Raw genomic sequence first — 22,661 nt, forward strand, 5'->3', positions numbered from 1 at the left:
TATTGCTTTAATTTCTTCAAAAACAAGGGATGAGAAGATAGTTGTCACCACAAAATGGTTTAAGATAAGAAATAAAATAGGTTGTGGCTGGAGAGCCAGGACAGTGGGTAGGGTCTTTGCCTTGCAGGTGACCAACCTGGGTTTATTTTATTTTTGTTTTTTGGGTTTTTTTTTTCTTTTTTTGGGGGGGTTACACCCGGCAATGCACAAGGGTTACTCTTGGCTCTGCACTCAGGAGTTACTCCTGGCAGTGCTCAGGGGACCATATGGGATGCTGGGAATGGAACCCGGGTAGGCTGCATGCAAGGCAGACACCCTACCCGCTGTGCTATCTCTCCAGCCCTGACCAACCTGGGTTTAATCCCTGAGCAAAGAGCCAGGAATAAGCCCTGAGCACCACTGGGTGTGTCCCCTTTCAAAATTAATTAAAACAATGCAAGGCCAGCGAAAACAGGGGTTAGGAGGGACTGGTCCATAGTTGGAATCTATCTACCACAGGTGTGTGGGGTGAAGGGTGGGTATGACAGAGAAGGGACCAGTATGATAATAATAGTTGGAAATGATCATGCTGGACAAGACCTGAGCATTAAAAGTAGGTAATGGAACATTCCTGATAACCTTTCAGTATCCGTAGTGCAAACCATAATGCCCGAGAGGAGGGGTGGGGGTAGACGATGAGGGGAAGTGTGAGGCAGGTTGGGAGGGGTTAGGGGAGGGAACCTGGGGACATGGGTGCTGGGAAATGCACACTGGTGAAGGGATGGGTGTTAGAATACTGTATGACTAAAACCTAATCATGAACATCTTTGTAAGGGTCTATCTCACAGTGATTCAATAAAAAAATCTTTTAAAAATTAATTAAAACGGGTTAATAGATGTGATGAACTCAAAACACTACCTGTATATAGTAAGTGTTACATAAGTGTTGGCTAGGATTAATACACTTGAAAAGATTCTAGCTTAGAGAAATTTAAATAAACATATCCTAGGATACTAAGTCTAATTAAATAGCAGAGGTTGGATCAAAACCCAGCTTGTCTTGTCTCCAGAGGTTTCGTTACTAATCGTAAAAAGTGAATATTTTCCAACAGTTCATCATTCAGTCTCCACCAGACTGTCTCTCTTGGTAAAATGAATTGGTGGGGGCAAAAATGTGTGGAGGAAGAAAACAGTAATTTGAGGGTCAGATTAAGCCATGGGCTGAGGGCTTGCAAAGAAAAGAGCAGAGCGGTAAGAAACCCTACGCCAAGAATGGCGCTTCCCCAGTCTTTGGCTGCTGTGGCCTCCTTCTTGGTGCTCCTTTCTTCCTGTCAAATGGAAACGGTCAGTCTCTGTCTCTAGTCCAAACATCTACACCGAGCTTCACGCTCCTATTTCCAACAACTTTATTCACTCTACATCTCTGCTTGGGGGGGGGGGGGCGGTCAACGTATTCCAAAATCAGTACATGGGGAAACAGACACCGTGATCCTCACTTTGCTACTCCTGCACCAAACTTCCATCTGCTTCCAGTGCTCTCAGCTGGCCAAGAGCAAGATGCATTAAACTCAGGTGCTCCGACCAAAAAGCTCAGAAGCCGCTCTTGGCTCCTCCTTTCACTACATCCCTCAAACACAATTAACCAGCACATCTGCTGCACACTGAACCACACCACTCCTCACCACCCTGCCTATCTCACCTAACCAGATATCTAACCAGACTCTGCCACTTGCCCTCCTACCAACCTCCACAGAGCAACCAGGTGACAGATACATCTTCAAAATATACACCAGGACACACACAAACACACACAAAGTCTTGGAACCAAGCAGCTTACTGCAGAGATCTCTCCAGGCCCTAACTGTCTAAAATTTTAGAATTCCCAGAGCATGCAGCCGCTCTCAAAGTTGTGCAACGTCTTATGCTATTCATAACAAGCAATACAAAATAAATTGTCTAGCATTGTCTTTTCGGCAGGTTTGAGTGGTGGTGGAGAAATTCCAAATAATAATGGTGGGACTAGTGTCAAAATACTGAATGTAATCAAAGTAGAGAGAGAGAGAGAGTATTATGGAAATTGTCTGCCACACAGGCAGGGGATGGGTGTTTGATCACTGCATGACCAAAACTCAAACATGAAAACACTGTAACTGTATTTCATGGCAATTCAATAAAAAGGAAAAAAAGAAAGAGTAAAGAAAAACAAACAAACATACACATGACATCAAGATTATGTTTATATCCTAGAACACAAAATCTAAACTTTTAAAGCATGATCTAGTCCAGTGTGTCCCAAAGTGGGCAGCAGCACGGGTATGGGGAGAGGCCCCCTTTGGTATATTCTTTCAAAGAAGGCAGACTTCCAGATGGGACACTGATTTTTTTTTTCCCCTGAAAAGGAGGTGATAGACCAAATAAGTTTGAAAACCCCTAATCTAGCACGTGTTTCCTTGTCATGACTCATTTACTATCATTCCCCTCCACCCTCCTCCCGGGTCCTTCTGTGCCTCAAACATTACCAAGTGTGAGCTTGGCTTCAAACACTTTCTCTTTCGTCTGATCTTTCACAGCTCATGGAACATCATCTCCTCACAGAGGCATTCCTAGACTACCTAAGAAAGAAATCTTCAATCTGCTTCCTCCTTATTTTTCCTTAGTTCTTACTGATGACTGATTCTTCTCTCCTGATTCTTTGCAAGGTTATCTATCTTTTCCAAATAAAATCTAAGTTTCATTAGAATTTTATTGAACAACGGGTGAAAAAAGAAACTCTATTGAATGAGTTCCAACAGTTAACAGATGCTGTCTCGTGGAATCCCGGTTAGCTCTCACGGAAATCAGGCCTGGAATTTATTAATAATCATTCAGGCAAGACCACTGAAGCTCAAGGTTGAAAGTCAAACGTAAAGAGCCTTAGCAGTAGGCCCCATAATTAAATTAGGAAGTAACTGAATGCACATTACAAAGTTATTCTATTTAAATCTAAACCCAGGCATGCTGCCAAGTGTTCTGTGTTACTCAAGATTTCTAATGAAGAACCAGTTATAAAGAGCTTTTAAGTGCTCCCAAGACTAAAGATTACTGGATAATTAGGATCCAACTGCTTAAAATGACAAGAAGCTGTGGACTTAAAAGGAAGGTAAGCGACCTAGAAAGGACCACGGTCCTTGCCCTCTAGTGGCAGGTTACAGAATAGCAATGATAACAGGAGCCACATTTCCTATCCCGCTGCTAGCCTACCATTCCAAGGGTCGTGAAGCTATTAAACTCTATGTCAAGGTGAACCCTTGACACTCCCAACTCATACTTTTCCCACAGGGATGCTCTTCATATATACAGACATCTGCAAATACATCAGCATGTGTGTCTGAGTACACACATACATATACACACATCCAAAAACCTCACTATCCAGTCCTGAGTACCTCACTTGCCTTTCTCTGCCTTTGTTCGTGTCAGATGAGAACACTGTCTAAGAGCCGAGCTTCCACATGGAGAGCGGGGACCCCCAAGAGTGAGAGAAATGAAAAGAGGTACTGGGAGAAAATCCTCTCCATGGAGGCGGTGGATCCTCAGTCTGACTGTCAGGGGAAATATCAGGGCCCCTGATAGCACTAGTAGCCCTCTCAGCACCTTCCTGCTGGACTATCATAAGTGCACTCAAATCAAGTTAATCTCTTAACTTCCCGTTAGTCATCGATTTGCTCGAGCGGGCGCCAGTAACACCTCCATTTGTCTCTGTCGCGTGCTAGTGTAGCCCAATGGCATCTGTTCACTCTGGGAACATGAAGAGCCTCAAACCGATTGTTCATGATCTTGATGAAGAAGTCTGACCATCTGGTAGGTGGGCGGCCACGCGGTCTTTTGACATCCCGTGGAATCCAATCAGTAACAGCTCTAGTCCAGCGGTCGTCTTTAAATCTCATTACGTGACCAGCCCATCTGATTTTTGACACCTTGGCAAATGAAACAGTGTCCCTGATTCTTGATTGTCGACGGATGTCAAATCAAGTTAATTTAGATTAATGGAACTGGGGTGAGGGTTGAGACTAAACTTGAGATAGTTACTGGTTATATAGATGGTTCGAGCATTACCCCTTTCTGCAAGAGAGGAGAGTCCATTGAATTTTCCCTAAATTATCTTTGTAAAATAAGAATTGAGGCCTCCACAACAAAAGTTGTCTCTAAAATTTGGTTTCATTCACTACAAATTTCTATACGTAGAGTTCAAATGTCTGTGGCCAGGAAGATAGGCATCTTCAATTTTTTTTTTCTCTTTTTACTGACAGGCCCTGGGAGAAGTTAGGAAGGAAAAGACTGATTGGTGACAGGAACATACACAGGTTCCTTTCAAGTCAATTCACTATTTATATATGAAAGCATATGAGCAAACTTATGGAGCAGGTGGTCAGTACTTGGATCCTGAAGGAAGGTTTCACTAGAGACCCGTTCTTGTTCTGGATAAGTAACTCTCAAACTTAGAAACTGGAACCCTCTGGGGAATGCTAAAAAACAGTCAATCCTGGTCAGAAAGACAGCTCACTGCAGGAGAACATGCAGGAAGCCCAGGTTTGATCCCTGAGCACAGCCAGGTGTTTTCCCACAAATACATCAGCACTACCCCAAAATGCTTCTGAGTTAAGTGATCTGGAGCAAGGCTGACACAAACTCTTCAGAGCTCCTTAGATGATTCTGACAGCTACATTTGAGAACTAGTGGTCCAGAGTAAGTTGAGAACTCAGTCTTGAGTGACACAATAGAATCATCTGACTTTTCAAAGACTACCCTTAGAGTTTTCTACGAGGATCTCTCTGCGGCCAGAACACGCAGATGCACACACATTCACACAAGTCCTACAAAACGTTTTAATGAAAAAGAAAGCTCTTATAGAGCAATGCTTCCCCAATACAAAGCTACTTTAGGAGTCTCAGGAAGAGTCATTTTACCATGCAGAATCCCAAGCCCCATTACCTAGAGATTCTGATTCAGCAACTCTGGGGAGAGGTTCAGAGGAGGCCTGAAGAACATGAACACACACATATATGTATAATTATATAGTTTATTAAAATAAAATTTTGAAAAACTTTAAACCCAGAGAAAAGTAGCAAAAATGGTACATGAACAACTACGCACCCTTCACTTTGATTCAACACTAAAATAATTTTGCCACATTTGCTTTGCATCTAAAGGTAAAAGGTAAAGGCCCTCCCGTTGATCGTCGATTTGCTCGAGCGGGCCCAGTAACGTCTCCATTGGAGACTGTTGTTACTGTGTCTGGCATATCGAATACTCTCGGTAGCTTGCCGGGCTCTCCGAGAGGGGCGGAGGAATCGAACTCGGGTCGGCCATGTTGGCCGCTTGTAAGGCGAACGCCCTAACGCTGTGCTATCGCACTTTGCATCTATATATATATATATATACACTTTCCTCCTGAAATGTGCAATTACCAGAGACATCATACTTCAGTCTCAATATGGTCGTATATTTGTCCCGATGAAAGGAGAATTCCCCTTTAAAAATTGTAATTGTCATTCCCAAGAAATGAAAATGTATTCTCCATTGTCCCTAAAATATACTTTATAACTGTTTAACTTTTGGAGTACAGGACCCAATCAAGAATCACATATTGCCTTTGGTTATCAAGTTCAGTTAGTCTCCTTTAGTCTAGATAATTTTGTTGTCATTTCTTCTTCATTAAATTAATAATTTAGAAGGATCTGGGCTGTTTTACAGAATGTCCCACAATGGGTCCCTCCCACCCTGCTCCATTCTTTCCGTATTATTAAATTAATGCTGAACAATTTGACAAAAAAAAAACACCACTCCATGGTAAGGCGAATACTTCTCACTGAATTATTCCAGGAGGCACACAATGCCAGACTAACTACTGATGATATTAAAATTGATAGTTTTGATAGTTTGGTAAGGGACGAGTGACAGATGCCATCTTTGTAATTCTCACCCCTCCTCCCCTGTAATTAATGAGGAATCGGTGAGGAGAAGCTTTGAGACTTCGTAAGTACCCTATTCTTCAATTAGTCTTTCTACCCAATGGCTTTAGCAGTAGTTGTCCTCGCCTGGAAAAATCAAAATGGTTGCAAAATGGTCATTTATATAATTCCTTCTTATTAGCTGGAATTCCATAAAGAAGACATTCTCTGCAACTTAAAATATCTTTTTCTTGTGGGAAACTAGGGACCCATGGATGTTAGTGCCATTGTTTCATTTTTATTACTCTATTTGATACTAAGGCTGGAGTGATAGCCCAGCAGGTAGGCTGTCTGCCTTGCACACGGCCGACCCAGGTTTGATTTCTCCACCCCTCTCGGAGAGCCGGGCAAGCTACCGAGAGTATCTCGCCCGCACGACAGAGCCTGGCAAGCTCCCCGTGACATATTTGATATGCCAAACACAGTAACAACAAGTCTCACAATGGAGACGTTACTGGGCCTGCTTGTGCAAATCAATGAACAATGGAGAACAGTGCTACAGTGCTATTTGATACTCAAATTGTTCCAAGTTTAGCTACTGAGAGTCCCTTTAAACTGGCATCAATGCTCGTTTGATATGTCATCATACTTTCAAACTTTGTTGCTTTTTACATAATATAATGTTCCAGGTTTACTTCGTAGTTTTTCTCTTCTGATTAGCCATTTCTCTAAGGGGCCATGATTTCTTCTAGAGTCCAAATGGGATTCTGAAACCCATGTGTGTGTGTTTATGCTACAGGAAATTCTGAATTACTATTGCTCCTGCACCTTTTCAACAGAAGAATTTGGAATAAGGGATGGGTAAATGGATATGCATATAGAAACTGAATGGGAAGTATCTGCATGACCTCTTTTTTTAAAATTTTTATTAGTGAGACATCATGAGGTACAGCTGTAGACTTACAAATTTTTGTGCCTGGGTTTCAATTATACAATGATCAAATACCCATCCCTCCACCAGTGCCCATTTCCCACCACTACGGATCCCAGTATCCCTCCCCCGTCCCCATCCCCACCACCCCACCCTTCCTCTGTAGCAGGGCATTCCCTTTTGTTCTCTCTCTCTTATTGGGTCTTATGGTTTGCAAAAGAGGCAATGGGTGACAATCATGTTTGGTCTATAGTCTACTTTCAGCATGCTTCTCCCATCCTGGGAGGATCCTCTCAACACCCTTTATTTGGTATTCCCTTCTCTATCTGAGCTCTCTTTTCCCCTAGCACGTGTGGTTGGCCTCCAAGCCACGGAGTAAAATCTAACCTTGGCCATTCTTGGGTGTTAGTCTTCTATTTTGTTACTTTATTGTTCCCCAGATGAATGCAAACTTTCTATATCTATCCCTTTCTTTCTGAGTCATTTTGCTTAACATGATACTTTCCATGTAGTACCACTTGTATCTGCGTGACCTCTTAACTTTAAAATGTAAATGTATTTATAGGTATATAAATCATATGAATAAAGTTACATGTCAAAGTCAAAAGGTCATACAGATACCTTAAATACAAATCCCATCCTGCAGGGCATTTCTTCAACTTCTTTCATATTTGTATTCATTTACTCAATGTTCAAGCTTAAATACATGCAAAAGGATTTGATGATTACAATAAGGACACAACTACTAAGAAAAAGTCAGAATTTTATTGCCGATCCTTTTTTTTTTTTTTAAATGACCCATTAAGAGTATCCTGTGAAGGGGCTGGAGTGATAGTACAGTAGGTAGGGTATTTGCCTTGCATGTGGCTGACCAGGGTTCAATCCCTGGCATCCCATACAGTCCCCTGAGCACTGCCAGGACTAGTTCCTAAGTGCAGAGCCAGGAATAAACTCTGAGTATCATCACCAGGTGTGACCCCCACCCCCCGCCAAAGAAAAAGAGTATACTCTGAAGATTTTTGTGTCCAAGTCATTTAGCTAATTCTTTTTCTAATGTGGCTATAACCATTTGATACTCAGCTTGCTTCTATTTATAATCAATCTTAAAATATTCTTGGCTTACATTTTTGTTTAGTTTTATTAAGCAAAACATAATTCAAAAGTCAAAGAAAATCAAAGAGTATTATTCTCAGAGAAGCCTTACCCGCATTCCTTTAGTTTGACTTTCTACTGTTTTTCCCAAATATTCACATTAGGTGATTTTTTAAAAAATAATAAGTTTTGGTTTATCATACGTATGTTTAATAAAATTAAATATGTGAATTTTTTGTTTATTATACATTTATGAGTACATATACACATTCCCCTGCTCCTTCCTCAAAGAAACAATAAGTACATTCATATAATTTCTATTTTTTAATAATGAAGCAGAGTACCTTAATTTAAGAAATAAAAAAGGGAATCCCATAAAGTAAAATAAAGGAATTACACATCCCCAGTTGGGGTTCCGGTGATCCAGAATTGGAATGTGCCCATTCACATTACTGTACAACCATCACCACTACCCATCTCCAGAAGTTTTGCTGCCTGTGTTCTTGGTGTCATAACCAGGAAATAATTGCCTAATTCCATATCTTGTCGTTTTCCCTATGTTTTCTTCTACGGGTTTTATTGCTTTGACTCCACACTTAAACTTCGGATCATTTTGAGGTTGTTACTGTATTAAGTTTAAAGTAAAACTCCAACCTCATTCTTGGATATCCAGTTTCCCCAATCACCATGTACTGAATCATATATTAATATAAAGAAAAAGGTTTTATTGAGTTATAAACTCATAAAGTTTACCCCTTATTATTTTAGTGTTAGGAAAAGGCCCTTCTAATTTTAGGGCATTTTCATTAGTCCTCCAGTAAGAAGCTCTATCCCTTCTGTTCCCTGATATCTACTGGCAACCACTCCTTACTTTTCTTCATCCCAATGTCAAGAAACCGCCAATCTATTTTCTACCTCTATGTATTTACCTATTTCCTCACACTGTGTGTGATACTGTCATTTTCTGGATGGTGTCCTTTGAAGGATAAAATCATTTACTTTGGGGTCCCTAGAGATGGTACAGTGGGTTAGGTGTTTGCCGGCAGAGAGCTGAGACCTGGGTTCAATCCCCAGCACTGCAGGAGTGATCCCTGAGTGCAGCAGAGCCAGGAGGAAGTCCTAAGTGAGTACTGTCACTTGTGGCCCCCCAAAATATCCCCCCCCAACTGTAATTTTGACTAATCTATTTTGCTTTTAGATACATATAGGAGGTTCAAAATAAGCTCTCAAGCCTGAATTTTTTTTTAACTGAAGGTGGTTCTGTGATTTAAAACGCATTTTTCTCTTGATTGTATTCCAAGTGCCATTTTAAAGGAAAACATCACCTAATCCAAGGTCATTAAAATTTACCCCTATGTTTTCTTTTCTAGTTTGAAGTTTTCTTTCAGTGACTCCTCAGGAACAGCCTGAGGTGGCAGTATTTCCTGAGTGCTTGCATGCCAGGAAAACGTTTTAGTATAATTCAGTACCTGAAGAACAGTTTGTCCAGATATAAAACCCTTATCCTCTCTCTTTTTTAAAAAAATTTCTGGATAATTCTGAGTCCATTTTTTTTCTGGGAATAAAGAAAATATAGATTTAGGTACTCTTTAAAATTCTTCTGTTTGTTTTATGGTCTTTCTTTGTGGGGAGTGACCACTCCTGTTGGTGTTCAGAGTTTACTCCTGATTCTGGGCTCAGAGGTCCCCCTTGGCCCTGTTCAGGGGACCATGTGTGGTGCTGGGGACTTGTCAGCAAGACAAGAGTCCTAAGCCCTGTACTATCCCTCCATCCCAGGTTGTCTTTAATTCTTGGGACGTTTTCTGATACTAAATGTTAAGTACTAACTCTGTTCTACTTTTTGGTAGAACAGTATTTTCTACAGCATTTTATCAAGGACTCCAGTTAAAAATGTACATATAGACATGTTGAGCAGGATGGATTTTTACTGACTATTCTATATCAGCTCCTTTCTGACATTTAACTGTAAATTCTAATCCCTTTTATTTTCTTGGCTGTATTTCTCTCTCAATGTTTCTTATTTTATCCATTATCCCCTTGGACACCTTATAAACTAAAATTTTTCCATTTTTATTCTATCTTTTTCCTGAGTCTTAGCATGTTATTTTCAAATATTCCTGTCTGTAACTTTTAAAATCCGCAAGTGAAGGTATTTTTAAGTATCTTTCAACTCTTATTTATTTCAAGTTGGGTTGCTGTACAATTGTTTTTCTCCAGGTAATCTGATTTTAGCAGTAGAAGTTTAAGTAGTTAAAAGAGTTTTATTCTCATCTTGTTTTTCTTTACACAAGAGCTTTTTATGGAAACTCATTACTCTTTCCCAGTCATTTAAAATGTCTTCTATTTTTTAATACTTGTTGGCATCTACCCCCCAAAGCACAAAAACATTACTTTGAAAGGATATATGCACACTCATGTTCACCGCAGTACTACTGCCTAGCTATGGAAACAACCTAATTTCCAATTATGAATAAATGGACCCAGAAGTTGCAGTAGACATACGCAATGGACTACATACAACTGTAAGAAGGGACAAAATCACGCAATTTGCTGCTACATGGATGAAACCAGAAGGTATCATATTGAGTGAAGTCCTCAGAAGGAAGGGGATTGACATAGAATGATCTCTCTCCTCTGTGGGATTTAATGGCACATCATAAGGGAGCAACAAATGGTTAAAGGAAACAGAACTGGAGAGCTGGGGAATGGAACGGGAGGGACCTCTAGGACTTTGGTGGAGGGAAGTGGGAGCCCCGGTGGTGAGTGTGGTATTAAAATGACACACGCATGAAAATCATTAACAGTGCTGTAAATCACAAAACCTCAATAAAGACTTTGAAAATATCTTTCCCTGAACCGGCAAAATCAGGCGTTTCTATTTGGGCAGTAACCTTGGGGCATACATATTTATTTCAGATAGATAATTGGGATGGTTGGGTCATACTCAGTGGTGGGCATGGCTATTTCTGGTTCTGTGTTTGGGGTCACTCCCACCGCTGCTTGGTAGACCAACCATGTGGTACCGGGGATAAAACCTGGATTGATGGCATGCAAAGAAAATGTCTTATCCTCTTTACTATGTCTCCAGCCTAGGGCGTAAGTATTTCTGTTGACAGAGTGAAATGCAGTTCCTTTAGCAGACTAAACTGTTTGGGCAGGATGGGAAGAACAGTCCATCTTTTGACTTCTAATTACTGTTCTCTTATGTTTTCGTAGCACTCTAAAATTTCATCCCTTGCTTCCTTTTCTCTTTTATTATGCCTCTCTCTTCCCCAATGTTATTTTACCAAGACTCCTGTTTTAATCCTTTATTATTTAAATTCATTTTCGTCCTTCTAGTTAGCACTAGACAAAGAATTCTAATCCAATTGTTCTTAATTTTTTTCATTATATTCTACTCTGGATGGTTTTTTCTTTTTTCTGGAAATGATTTGAACTGCTAAGCCTCCATTTCCCTCTTCTTTTAGTTTATTTGGCTTTATTGCTGTGGATACTATTTCTGGCGGTATTCAAGCCCTTCAGTGCTTTGGCCTTGCAGTGCTCTTGGGCCAGTTGGCCATACCCAGTAGTGCCCAAGGGGGTTGGGCATGCAGTGCCAGAACTGAGACTCAGGATCCGAATATGCAGGATGCATACCCCTTGAACCACTTCCCTATCCTTTTCTTATAATCTGCAGTTTTCACTGGATTAGTTTTCATTCTTGTATGGGTTGGGTATTAATTTTATATTTTTATATTGTAATATAAAGTAATAATTAAAACTGGTGATGTTCTTGACTTCTTGTCATGCTTATGCATGAGTTCTGAGTGGTTTGACTGACTTTCCTTTTTTTTGATCTCTACACTTCTAGAAAATTTATAAAAACATTTTTATTTAAATGGTCACCTTTATTCCTGAGAACTCTTATTTTAATAAATACTTCTAAGCAGTGATGCACAAAGTAGGTTATAAATAATATAGTACTACAAAGTGGTAAAAGGAAGGAGAGATATCTTTATACTAGTAAGAAGTTACCCTTAGGATATATCACTTCATTAAAAAAGCAAACTTGAGGGAAGTATATATACTGTGATAGAATTCTTACAAGAAGTTTCAGTATATGTATTATAAATTCATATACACAAATGTAGGGCTGGAGCGATAGCACAGCGGTAGGGCGTTTGCCTTGCACGCAGCCAGCCTGGCCGAGCCGGGTTCAATTCCTCTACCTCTCTCAGAGAGCCCAGCAAGCTACCGAGAGTATCTTGCCCACACAGCAAAGCTTGGCAAGCTACCCGTGACATATTCAATATGCCAAACACAGTAACAACAAGTTTCAAAATGGAGATGTTACTGGGCCTGCTTGAGCAAATCGATGATCAATGGGAGGACAGTGTTTTTTTTATACACAAATGTATTTATTTTTATTTATTTTAAGGGAGTATAGACAATAAAATGAAAAGAAAGTATATAACTATGGCAGAAGAAAGGTATAGGATGAAGGTAATTTCTCAAATCTGTTTTATGTATTTCAGTTTTAAATGATATATTTACAAAGTAAAATTTTAAAAATGCAATTTTAAAAATAAAACACAAAGCAAACGAGACTAAATTTATATCAAGATGGTGACAATATGACCCAGAGAGAAACTAATCCAAATATTGTAACACATTATTTGAGTATACATCCCTAGATGGTAAGAAAAAAAAAAAGGAAAATGAATCATTCAAACTCTGTTATTAATCATCAGTGGTTGCAATGCTAGTATTGTTGTTCTGAGATGATAATATCTGAAATTTAAGATAAAAGAAATGAGTTATTTTGTTGGTGATATGGAGAAATGAAGGAAAACTGGTTTTGTTGTGAAACCAAGGAGATAGAGATTTAAGACCAAAGAGGAAATGATGAAAGTACTAGTGTCTCAATTTCAGTACGAAGTTCAATACTGATTATTTAAAGAAATATTTTTAAAAGGTAATTTCTTCCTTCCTATACTAGAAGGACCTAGACAGAATGACTAATCCATTAGCACCAAGAGCTAGTTTTCAGTTTTCTAGTTTTCTAGTCTCTAGTTTTTAGTTTGTAAACGCTATTGAAAAAGTATCCAGTGGGGCAGTAGAGGTTCAAAGGGCTGGGTGCATGCTTTTCGTAAGAGAGGTCTGAGTTCAATCTCTGCCTCCACGTGGACGACCACGCATAAAACCTGGAGAAGCCCTGAGCACTGCTGTCTGTGGGGCCAAAATAAAACTGAACAAAAATAACCATTCAAATAAGGCTAGGTTCCTGAAAAGCAATTCTATGTTTGGGGTAGGAATGTAAAAGATAATTCTGAAACATTTTGAAATTTTTTAAAATTCAAGGAAGTTATCAAGTAACAAAGAGTCAGAAGACAACTTGATGAAGCTCTTACAAGACCAAAGATGGGACCATCCAAGAATCAATAACTATTAGTAGCAAAGAGAGTGAAACACATTAAATATGTATGAACCCTTGAGTTTAGATGCTTAATAACAACAATAAAATCCTCCCTAAATATTTTAGAGGATGCTAATAAACTAATTCATTATTTCTTGAAAATTGGTAAATAAAATAAGCCTGTAAACTGCTTTTAACAAATAACTAATGAAAATTTAATACATATATTCCACTTATGTGGTCAAAATAAGATTTAAATTTCCCATTACGTAACCATAATGAACTGATGCATTTAAATCAGGATCATAAAACTATAGTTAATAGGTCAACAACCCACTTTTATAAATAAAGTTTTATTGGACCATAGCATTACCAAAATGGCTATTTGTAGCTGTTTAGGCAGTTTCTATGGCGGCTACAGGATTACAATCACAAAGAATATATGGTCTGCAAACTTGAAATTTTTTCTGTTGGACTTACTGAAAAGTCCGTTTGAATTTAGGACTTAAGCAGTAATAGCTGCTACACTTTAAAATGAGTGAGAACCAGGCTATATGCTCCTATTAGGAGTAAACACCACCTATGAAATATCCTTATGGAAAAAAAATGAACCTGATCAAACCTCTAGATCTAACCCTATTTCTAGGAAAGAAAAAACAGAGAATTATGTTAAGCAATATCATAGGGATACAATAAAATCTAACTGGAAATTTTAAAAGCAAACAATTTAGGATTTTTACAGTAAATAATAAGAATTAGAGATAAAGAGAGACTTAAATATATAAACCAATATATTAATCTTTTTGGATCCTGATTCAAAGAAACTTGAAGGGGGAAGAAAGGAGGAGAAGAGAAGGGTAACAGAAAAGAGAGAGGCAGGGGAAAGAGAGAGAGGGAAAGAGAGAGAGAGAAGAGAGAGAGAGGGGACAGAGACAGTTGGAAAAATTTGAGCACTGAGTAAATATTTGTTGATATTAAGAAACTATCATTGGTTCATCTATTTGTGCTAATATATTTAAATACCTATAATAGCTAAACATCAAATATTTAATAATAAAATGAGCTAGCCCGGCAAGCTACCGAGAGTATTCGATGTGCCAGACACAGTAACAACAAAGTCTCCAATGGAGATGTTACTGGGCCCGCTCGAGCAAATCGAGGATCAACGGGAGGGCCTTTACCTTTACCTTACTTTTTGGTAATTAGGCAGGAGATGATAGGCAATGAACAATTGTACAGATAAAATATGATTGTGTCCTAATAAAGATAAGAGATATCCAGGCCATTCATTTAGCTATTGTACTTATGTAGAGATTTGAAAATTTACATTACAAATAGTTTTAATGGGAAAATATTAAATAACCACCTGGGGAGCTTTTTCAAATAATATATATCCTCTAATGCTCAATTAATCTCGCATAGTCTTCTGAGGGGAATACAGCTCATAGCTCATAACTCATCTCTCTCTGCTCCACTGAGCCTCACTGCAATGCAACTGGTGACATTGGTTATATCAGTCAGTATACTGAGGGAGGAAAACAGTAAATCTGATCTTGAGCAGAAAAAAATCTACTGGGACTATTAGTTTAAAATTTTACTTAATAATGAATTCAAGAAAATTTGAAAGGCCAAGTGAAAATTTGGGAAAACTCTTTTCTCTCACTTTTTATTATTGTAGGAATTGGGAACAGCTCTTAGGTATTTTGAAGTAGCTTAAAAACAGACATCTTTCCATTCTCTCTCAGATAGGAAAAAAAATTGAGGGAACCTTGATGCCCTCAGTGAAAGTAGAGCCAGAGGTGTCTATATTTTATATTTCATTTCACTTGGCATGTGCCTTTTCTTATGGACTTAATTAAAAAATAGATAATAGATATTTTACATTATAGTAGACATTGCTGTGGAAGAGAAGAAGCTAGGACACAGTTGGTTGCAGTTACTCACCCAGAGGAGGCTGCAGCATACCCCCATTCTTCTCACAGTTCCCAATGGGCTGGATTTCGGCTGAGTCGACCAGCCTCCAGAAATCATTCTTATTGTCACTGCCATCCAGGCGAAGACGGAGGCGTGCACCCGTCAGTCCAACTACTGTGGCAATACAGGTGGAGGTGGTGTTCCTGGGGTCTTGGGCTTCTAGTTTCATGCTGATCTTGAACTCGTTGCTTGGAGGTGTGTAGGACTGAGGAGAACAAGCCACAAGGGTTAGGTAGAATAAGAGAAAATAGCATTTTCCATATGAACAGTAAAAGATGGAATCTGAACATTTATGTTTTGACTAAAACTGATTACAACTAGGCTGAGACAACTCCCTTGAGTTATTTCCTAATACTTAGGATGCACTTCAGGATAAAAGAAACATTGGAGATGAAGAGAAAAAATTTACTTTACACTGAAGAATCAAATGTTGTTTCACACCAGTAAGAAAAGGACAGAGTATAGTCTTTCAGATGGCCCTTAGTCAAATGCTTTCTTATCCCATCTTCCCCAACTTCCCAATCCTACAGGTATTCATAATAGGTTCTTTCCAAAATCATCATATTCTGTTGAATTATCATATCCTAATTGTCCTTTCTCGAGCATTCCAGTAATTAATTACTCATGCACAACAATACTATATGTATATAATATGTAACTATATATTACCATATATATTACCATATATTAAGTAATAGTATACATGGATACTTTTTGGGCCTAGCGTGGCTGGGGATCGTCAGGGTCATATCCAGCAGTTCCTGGGGGACCATGTGGAGCCAGAGATTGAAATCAGGCCCTTCCCATGCAAGGGTTTTGCTCTTTGAGTTTTCTCCCCGCGCCTCAATTATACTTTTGAAAGTTTTAAGCTATTATGGGCCTACAGTAAACTATATGTTTTGGTTAAGTCTTGACATATCTATACACCTCTAACAATAAATACATAATAGACACCCTTGAAATCATCAATATGCTGAGATAATCACATGAACGCCCAAGTTTTCTCATGGTCACTCCCAAACTTCTGTCCCCAAACACTGGTTTTGTGTGGATTTGAATTTTCTAGTTTTATAAAGGTAAAAAGGCCCTCCCGTTGATCGTCGATTTGCTTGAGCGGGCCCAGTAACGTCTCCATTGGAGACTTTGTTGTTACTGTGTCTGGCATATCGAATACTCTCGGTAGCTTGCCGGGCTCTCCGAGAAGGGCGGAGGAATCGAACTTGGGTCGGCCATGTTGGCCACTTGTAAGGCGAACGCCCTACCGCTGTGCTATCACTCCAGCAAGAATATATTCTTGGGGGCAGTCTAGCTTATCTTATTCAGCATAACTAAACTTATATTCACCTATATTGGTGAATTTATCAATAATTCTTTTTTAAGTTGAAATTTTTAGAGGAGTTTTAGGTTAACAGCAAAATTAAGAAGGTAGAGAGTAGTTTTCCCACATACATCCCTCTGCTCACACATGAAAAGTCTCTCCAATTATAAATATGCCTCCCCAATGTGCAACATTTGTTATCACTGATAAATCTGAGCAAACACATAATAACCACTCAAAACTCAGAGTTCATACTGGTGTATGTTCTAGGAGTTTCAAAAAAGCATATAATGACATGAATCTACCATTAGAATACCATGAAATAATTTCACTGCCCTAAAATGCCTCTGTGTTCTGCTAATTCATCTCTCTCCCACTTCACCATCAGCAACTACTGACCATTTTTAGTCTCCGCAGTTTTACCTTTCCCAGGTCAGATGGTTAGAATCAAACTGTATATAACCTATTATGAATAACTGGCTTCTTTAACTTACTAATAATATTTGTGTCTTTTCATGGCTTGCTAGAAAATTTATTCAGGGAACTGAAAAATAAATAATATTTCATTGTATGTCTGCCACAATTTATTTTATTTGCCAAATGGAGGATATCCTGGTTGCATCCAGTGTGAACGATTGAGTAAAGTTTTAATAAAAAGCCTTTTTATCCTGTTTTTTCTTAATGGACTTAGTTTTTCTCTCTTCTGCAAACACCTAAGGAACATGCTTTAGTTTTGTAAGAAATATCCAAACTGTCATACAAACTAATGTACCATTTTGCATTCTCACAAGCAGAGAATTAGAATTCCTGTTGTTCCTCATCCTTGAGACTGTTTGGTGGTGTCACTGTTCTAGATGTTGGTCATTTAAAAAGGTGTATAGTGGCAGCTCATTTTATTTTATTATTATTTTTTAATTCATTTATTTTTTATTTTATAAAGTAGTTCACACTATTCGATTACATTTAATATTCAAACACCAATCCCACCACATTACACCTTCCCACCACCATAGTTCAGATGTTTCCATCCCAAACCCCAATCCCTGCCCCAAAGCAGAACCGAAATAATTTTTTTTTTTTTATGAAAAACCGCTGAAAACTTAGCCGTGAGCATTGCGGCGGCTGAGTTCTGGAGGTTTTCAGCTGCCAGGGCTGGGTCCCATGGGGCAGTTAAGGGGTCTCACCCACCCAACTCGGGGGTGCCCCAAGTGAAACAGCCAGCCACAGTGTCTGGCGGCATGGTTATGGCAAGTGTCATGTTATGCTCCCTTCCAGGACATGGCTTCTCATTTTAATTTACAAATTTACACTTCCCTGGTGTCATATGGTGTGGGAAACATTTTCAGTTGCCATCTTTTATATTTGTTCATTGGTGAGGCTTCGGGTCTTTGGCTAATTTTTTAAAATTTTATTTTATTTTATTTTTTTGCTTTTTGGGTCACACCTAGCAATGCACAGGGGTCACTCCTAGCTTTGCACTCAGGAATTACTCCTGGCGGTGCTCAGGGGACCATATGGGATGCTGGGAGTCGAACCTGGGTCAGCCGTGTGCAAGGCAAATGCCCTATCCACTGTGCTATCGCTCCAGGCCCTGGCTAATTTTTAAATGGATTTTTTTTCTTATTGTTGAACCTTTAAACATCCTTTGTATATTTTGGACAACAGTCCTTAAATTATGTATGTTTTGAAAAAAATATCTCCCAGTCTGTGACTTGTCTTCTCATTCCCTTGACAGTTATTTTTTAAAATTTTAATAAGTCTAGCATATTATTTCATTCACGGACTGTGCCTTTGGCGTTGCATCTAGTCATTACCATACCCACAGTCATCTTGGTTTTCTTGTTAGTTATTCTCTCCTCTTTATTGTCTAGCAGCTTTACAGTTCATTTTTTATTAGGCCTTTGATATACTGTTAGTTTTTTGGTGCTATTTTTGGCCTATATCCAGTGGTCCTCTGGGCTTACTTCTGACTGTGCTCAGGGATCACTCCTAGTGGTGCTGAAGGGATCATATGTGGTATTGGGGAAAGAACAAGTATTGCCTGTGTGCAAAGCAAGAGCTTTATCTTTTGTACTATCTCCTTGGCCTGACTGTTGCTATAGAACAAGTCCTGGGCAGGTTTTTTTTGTGGGGGGGGGGGGGGGAGGAATTGGTACCAGGGGACAAATCCAGGACCTCATGTATGCAATACATGAGCTTTATCACTGAACTATATCTCCAGTCCATAATAAGTGGTGTTTGCTATTCTAAGTGATTTGATCATTCATATAAAATTTATTTATTTTTTTTAAATAACGTAGGAGTACTGCTACTTATCCCGTCATTGATTAAGCTGATTGAATTGGTCATGAACTCTACATTACTTTCCTATTTTATTGTATCGCCGTGAGATAGAGTTACAAAACTTTCGTGTTTGAGATTCAGCCATAAAATGATGGAACACCCATCCCTCCACCAGTGCACACTTTCCACCACCGATGTCCCCACCCCACCCCCTGCCACACACACACACACACACACACACACACACACACACACATGGCCACATCCCAGTTCTCACCCTCCCTCTATGGCAGACACTCTCCACAGTATTCTCTCTCTGATTTAGGGCATTATGTTTTGCTCAAATTTTCCCGCCACCGTTCAAGCCTACATGCCGGGGCAGATGCGAGATAATTTATTTTCCATTGCTCATTTTGAATATCCTGAGAACTCATGTGCCTCTGATTGTAAATGTAAATTTCTAGATTGTAAATGGTTGGGTTCCAGAGACATCTCTGCATGGCACTAATCCATTTGGGGATTCAATTGGGAGTCTCTGGGTCACGGCTGTTGGTACGCTAAGATGGCGCCTGGAGGCAAATTGTGGGTGTGACAGCCAGTCTTCTGGGCAGGCAGTGATCCAGGGAAGGATAGCCCAGGTCCTCTGCCGCCATGCAGCCTAGAGATTTAGTCCTGAACCCGCATACCGAGGGCCTTGCTTATGGAAGCTCTTGGTCACCAGGATTCCATCTGGGATAGGCGGGGGGCGGGGGAACTGCACCTGCTCCATTTGGAGTGCCCTGGTGATATTGGCCTGGTATGGGGCCCAGAAAGTTCTCTGGTGCTGAGGTGTCTTTCAGGACTCGCTGCTGTGTCTCTGGGCCAGGGCTGTTGATGTGCTAAGATGGCACCCAGAGGCAAATTGTGGGCATGACAACCAGTCTTCTGGGTGGGCGGAGAACTGGGGAAGAACAGCCCAAGTCCTCTGCCACCATGCAATATGGAGATTTAGTCTTGGAACCCGCATGCCAAGGGCCTTGCTTGTGGAAGCTCTTGGTCACTGGGATTCCATCTGGAGTAGGCGGGGAGTCTGCACCTGCTCCATCTGGGGTGCCCTGGTGATATTGGCTTGGTATGGGGCCCAGAAAGATCTCCGGAGCTGTGGTATCTTCTGGGACTTGCCACTGTGTCTCTGAGCCAGGGCTATTGGTGTGCTAAGATCCCTATTACAAAATTTTCAGCAGATTATATCTTGATGAGATCCTTCCTAGAGAGAGTGGAGTCAGGCTGGGGGGATGGCGGCAATTTTGGATGGTGGAGGCAAGTAGCTGCCAGGGACTCTGCTTGGGCAAGCACAGGCCAACCTGCCACCTCCTATTTACTTTGGTCTGTTCAGTCATGCCGGGTCCGAGCTTAGCTGCGGCTTTTGACCTCTTTCGAGATTTATTTAGGGGTCTCTGAAGCAAGGCTGGTAGTAGAGCTTACAGGGTAGCACTGGAGTTGGTTCATGGGGGTGATTGCCAGTGCTTCCATGTGTATTGGGAAGTGGGGGGAGGTTGCTCATCCCAACTCTGCAAAAGCCATAAGCCCATAAGCTTGTATAGCTGAGCCGGATGTGGTCTGTGGGTATGGCTCTCACATACCTAACTTTTGGCCAATTAATTTCTTGGTAAACTTGGTCCCAAATTGTTGGGGGTCTGGCCAAAGACACAGAGGCAATTTTGGGGTATCAGGAAGCCTGTAGGCACCATCAGGCTGCTGATGCATTCACCCCACAGGTACAGGTTGACCTGTTGGCCGCACCATACCCCCATTCATATAAACTTTAGAACCAGTTTGTTGATATCCAAAAAATAACTTTCTGGCATTTTGAATGGAATTACAAGAGATTTAAAGACCAAGTTAGGAAGAGTGACAATTTGATATCCCTTGAGTCTTACTCTTTTTGACCATGGACTATTTCTCCATTTGTTTAGTTCTGTAGTTCATTCACCAGTGTCATGGTTTTCCTCACATAAAATGTGAACACAGTATATACAACTACTATATATTATACACATTTGTACATATTTTATTGTGGAAGTGTTAATATAAATTATATTATCACGGTCACGGTCACAGTCCTCCCGTTGTTCATCGATTTGCTCGAGCGGGCCCAGTAACGTTTCCATCATGAGACTTGTTGTTACTGTGTTTGGCATACCGAGTACGTCACGGATAGCTTGCCAGGCTCTGCCGTGCAGGTGAGATACTCTCGGTAGCTTGCTGGGCTCTCCGAGAGGGGCGGAGGAATCAAACTTGGGTCAACCATGTTGGCTGTGTGCAAGGCAAATGCCCTATGGCTGTGCTATCGCTCCAGCCCCAATTATATTATACTTTTAAAAAATTTTTATTAGTAAACACCATGAGGTACAGTTGTAGACTAACTTCAAATTCTATGTGCTTATTCCTGGTTATAGGAAATCAGCTGACTTTTTAAAATTTAATTTTTATTGTACTTCAGATAACACAGTTACAACAGTGTTGATGTTTATGATTACGTTGTGTTTACTGAATCTTCACCACCATCAAAGCATGCGAGACCCCCCTCACAGTCCATAAACTTCTAGTACGCCTCTTCCTCCCTCAATCACACTTCTTAGTAACCTTAGTTTTATAATTAAAGGCGAAGGGTTAATCTTCATTTAAAATGATTTTCTTGTTTTGTTTATTTCTATATGAGATCAGGGAGATGAGGGAGAACACCCATATCTCTTCTTCTCCCTCTGATATGTTTTGCCTAAATTGATGCCTTCCAATATGATCCAGATTGCAGCAAACTCCAAGTTTTTATAGCTGCATAATACTCTATTGTGTATAGATACCACAATTTCTTTATACCTTCATCTGCCATTGGACACTTTGGTTAATATACCTAGCACTGCAATGAACACAGGTGTGAAAAGATCTTTTGAGTTACTGGTTTTCTGTTCTTGGGGAAGTTGCAAGAAGTGAGATTGCTAGGCTATATAGAAATTCTGTTTTTTGAGAAGTCCCCATGCTGTTTTTCACAGAAGCTGAGCTGAACACATTTTAATTTTTTTGTATTTTATTTTTAAGCACTGTGGTTTAAAAAGCTATTATTGGTATGATTTCATACATAAACATTCCAGCACCACACCCTCCACCACAGTGTCTGCTTCCAGACAACATTTTCAGGCTAAGGGTTCCTTTTTCACTACATCTGTGCCAATACTGGATGTTTGCAATCTTGATATATGTTCTCCTCACTGGCATGAGATGGTAAATCACTGACATTTCAATTTGTATTTCCCTGATAATAAGTTATGATGAACCCTTCTTCATGCTTACTGGCTATCCTTATGTACATATTCTTCAAGGAAGTGTCTGGATATCTCTTTTCCCTTTTTTTTTGATAGGGTTATTTTTTTTAGGGCTGTTTTTGAGTTTGTGGGTCCCGGGGCTGAGGTCTCCAAGCCTACTCGGATTGGGACTGGGCCTTCTCCACCCAGACCCCCCATCTTCCAGTAGGTAGGCGTCACACCCACCAGCTGCCAACAGGGCCAGGTTGGTCCCATCAACGGCCAAGACACAGAGACTATAAAACCCAGCTCCCGGAGGAGAACAGTGCAGTCTCCTGTCCCCGCACCTGGCTGTCCTCACCGGGGCCCCTTGGAGGGGGGAAGGTTGAGTTTCTCTCCCTCCCCCTCCGCCCCGAGCAGAGCCCCAGCAGCTGAGGACCTCCAGTGCCAGCCATGGCCATTCTGGGACCACTCTCCA

At 40.2% G+C, this 22,661-nt stretch overlaps 1 protein-coding gene across 1 annotated transcript in view; it reads right to left on the reverse strand.

Annotated features, from left to right (window-relative positions):
- SCMH1 (Scm polycomb group protein homolog 1) overlaps positions 1 to 22,661 on the reverse strand; it is a 170,052-nt gene that overhangs the window by 97,066 nt on the left and 50,325 nt on the right. The window contains exon 5 of the mRNA XM_056123374.1: positions 15,272 to 15,506. Coding sequence (XP_055979349.1) covers positions 15,272 to 15,506 — 235 coding nt within the window. The remainder of the gene's footprint in view (positions 1 to 15,271; positions 15,507 to 22,661) is intronic.

This window comes from Sorex fumeus, unplaced genomic scaffold (genome assembly GCF_029834395.1).
Source record: "Sorex fumeus unplaced genomic scaffold, SorFum_2.1 ptg000047l, whole genome shotgun sequence".
NCBI lineage: Eukaryota > Metazoa > Chordata > Mammalia > Eulipotyphla > Soricidae > Sorex > Sorex fumeus.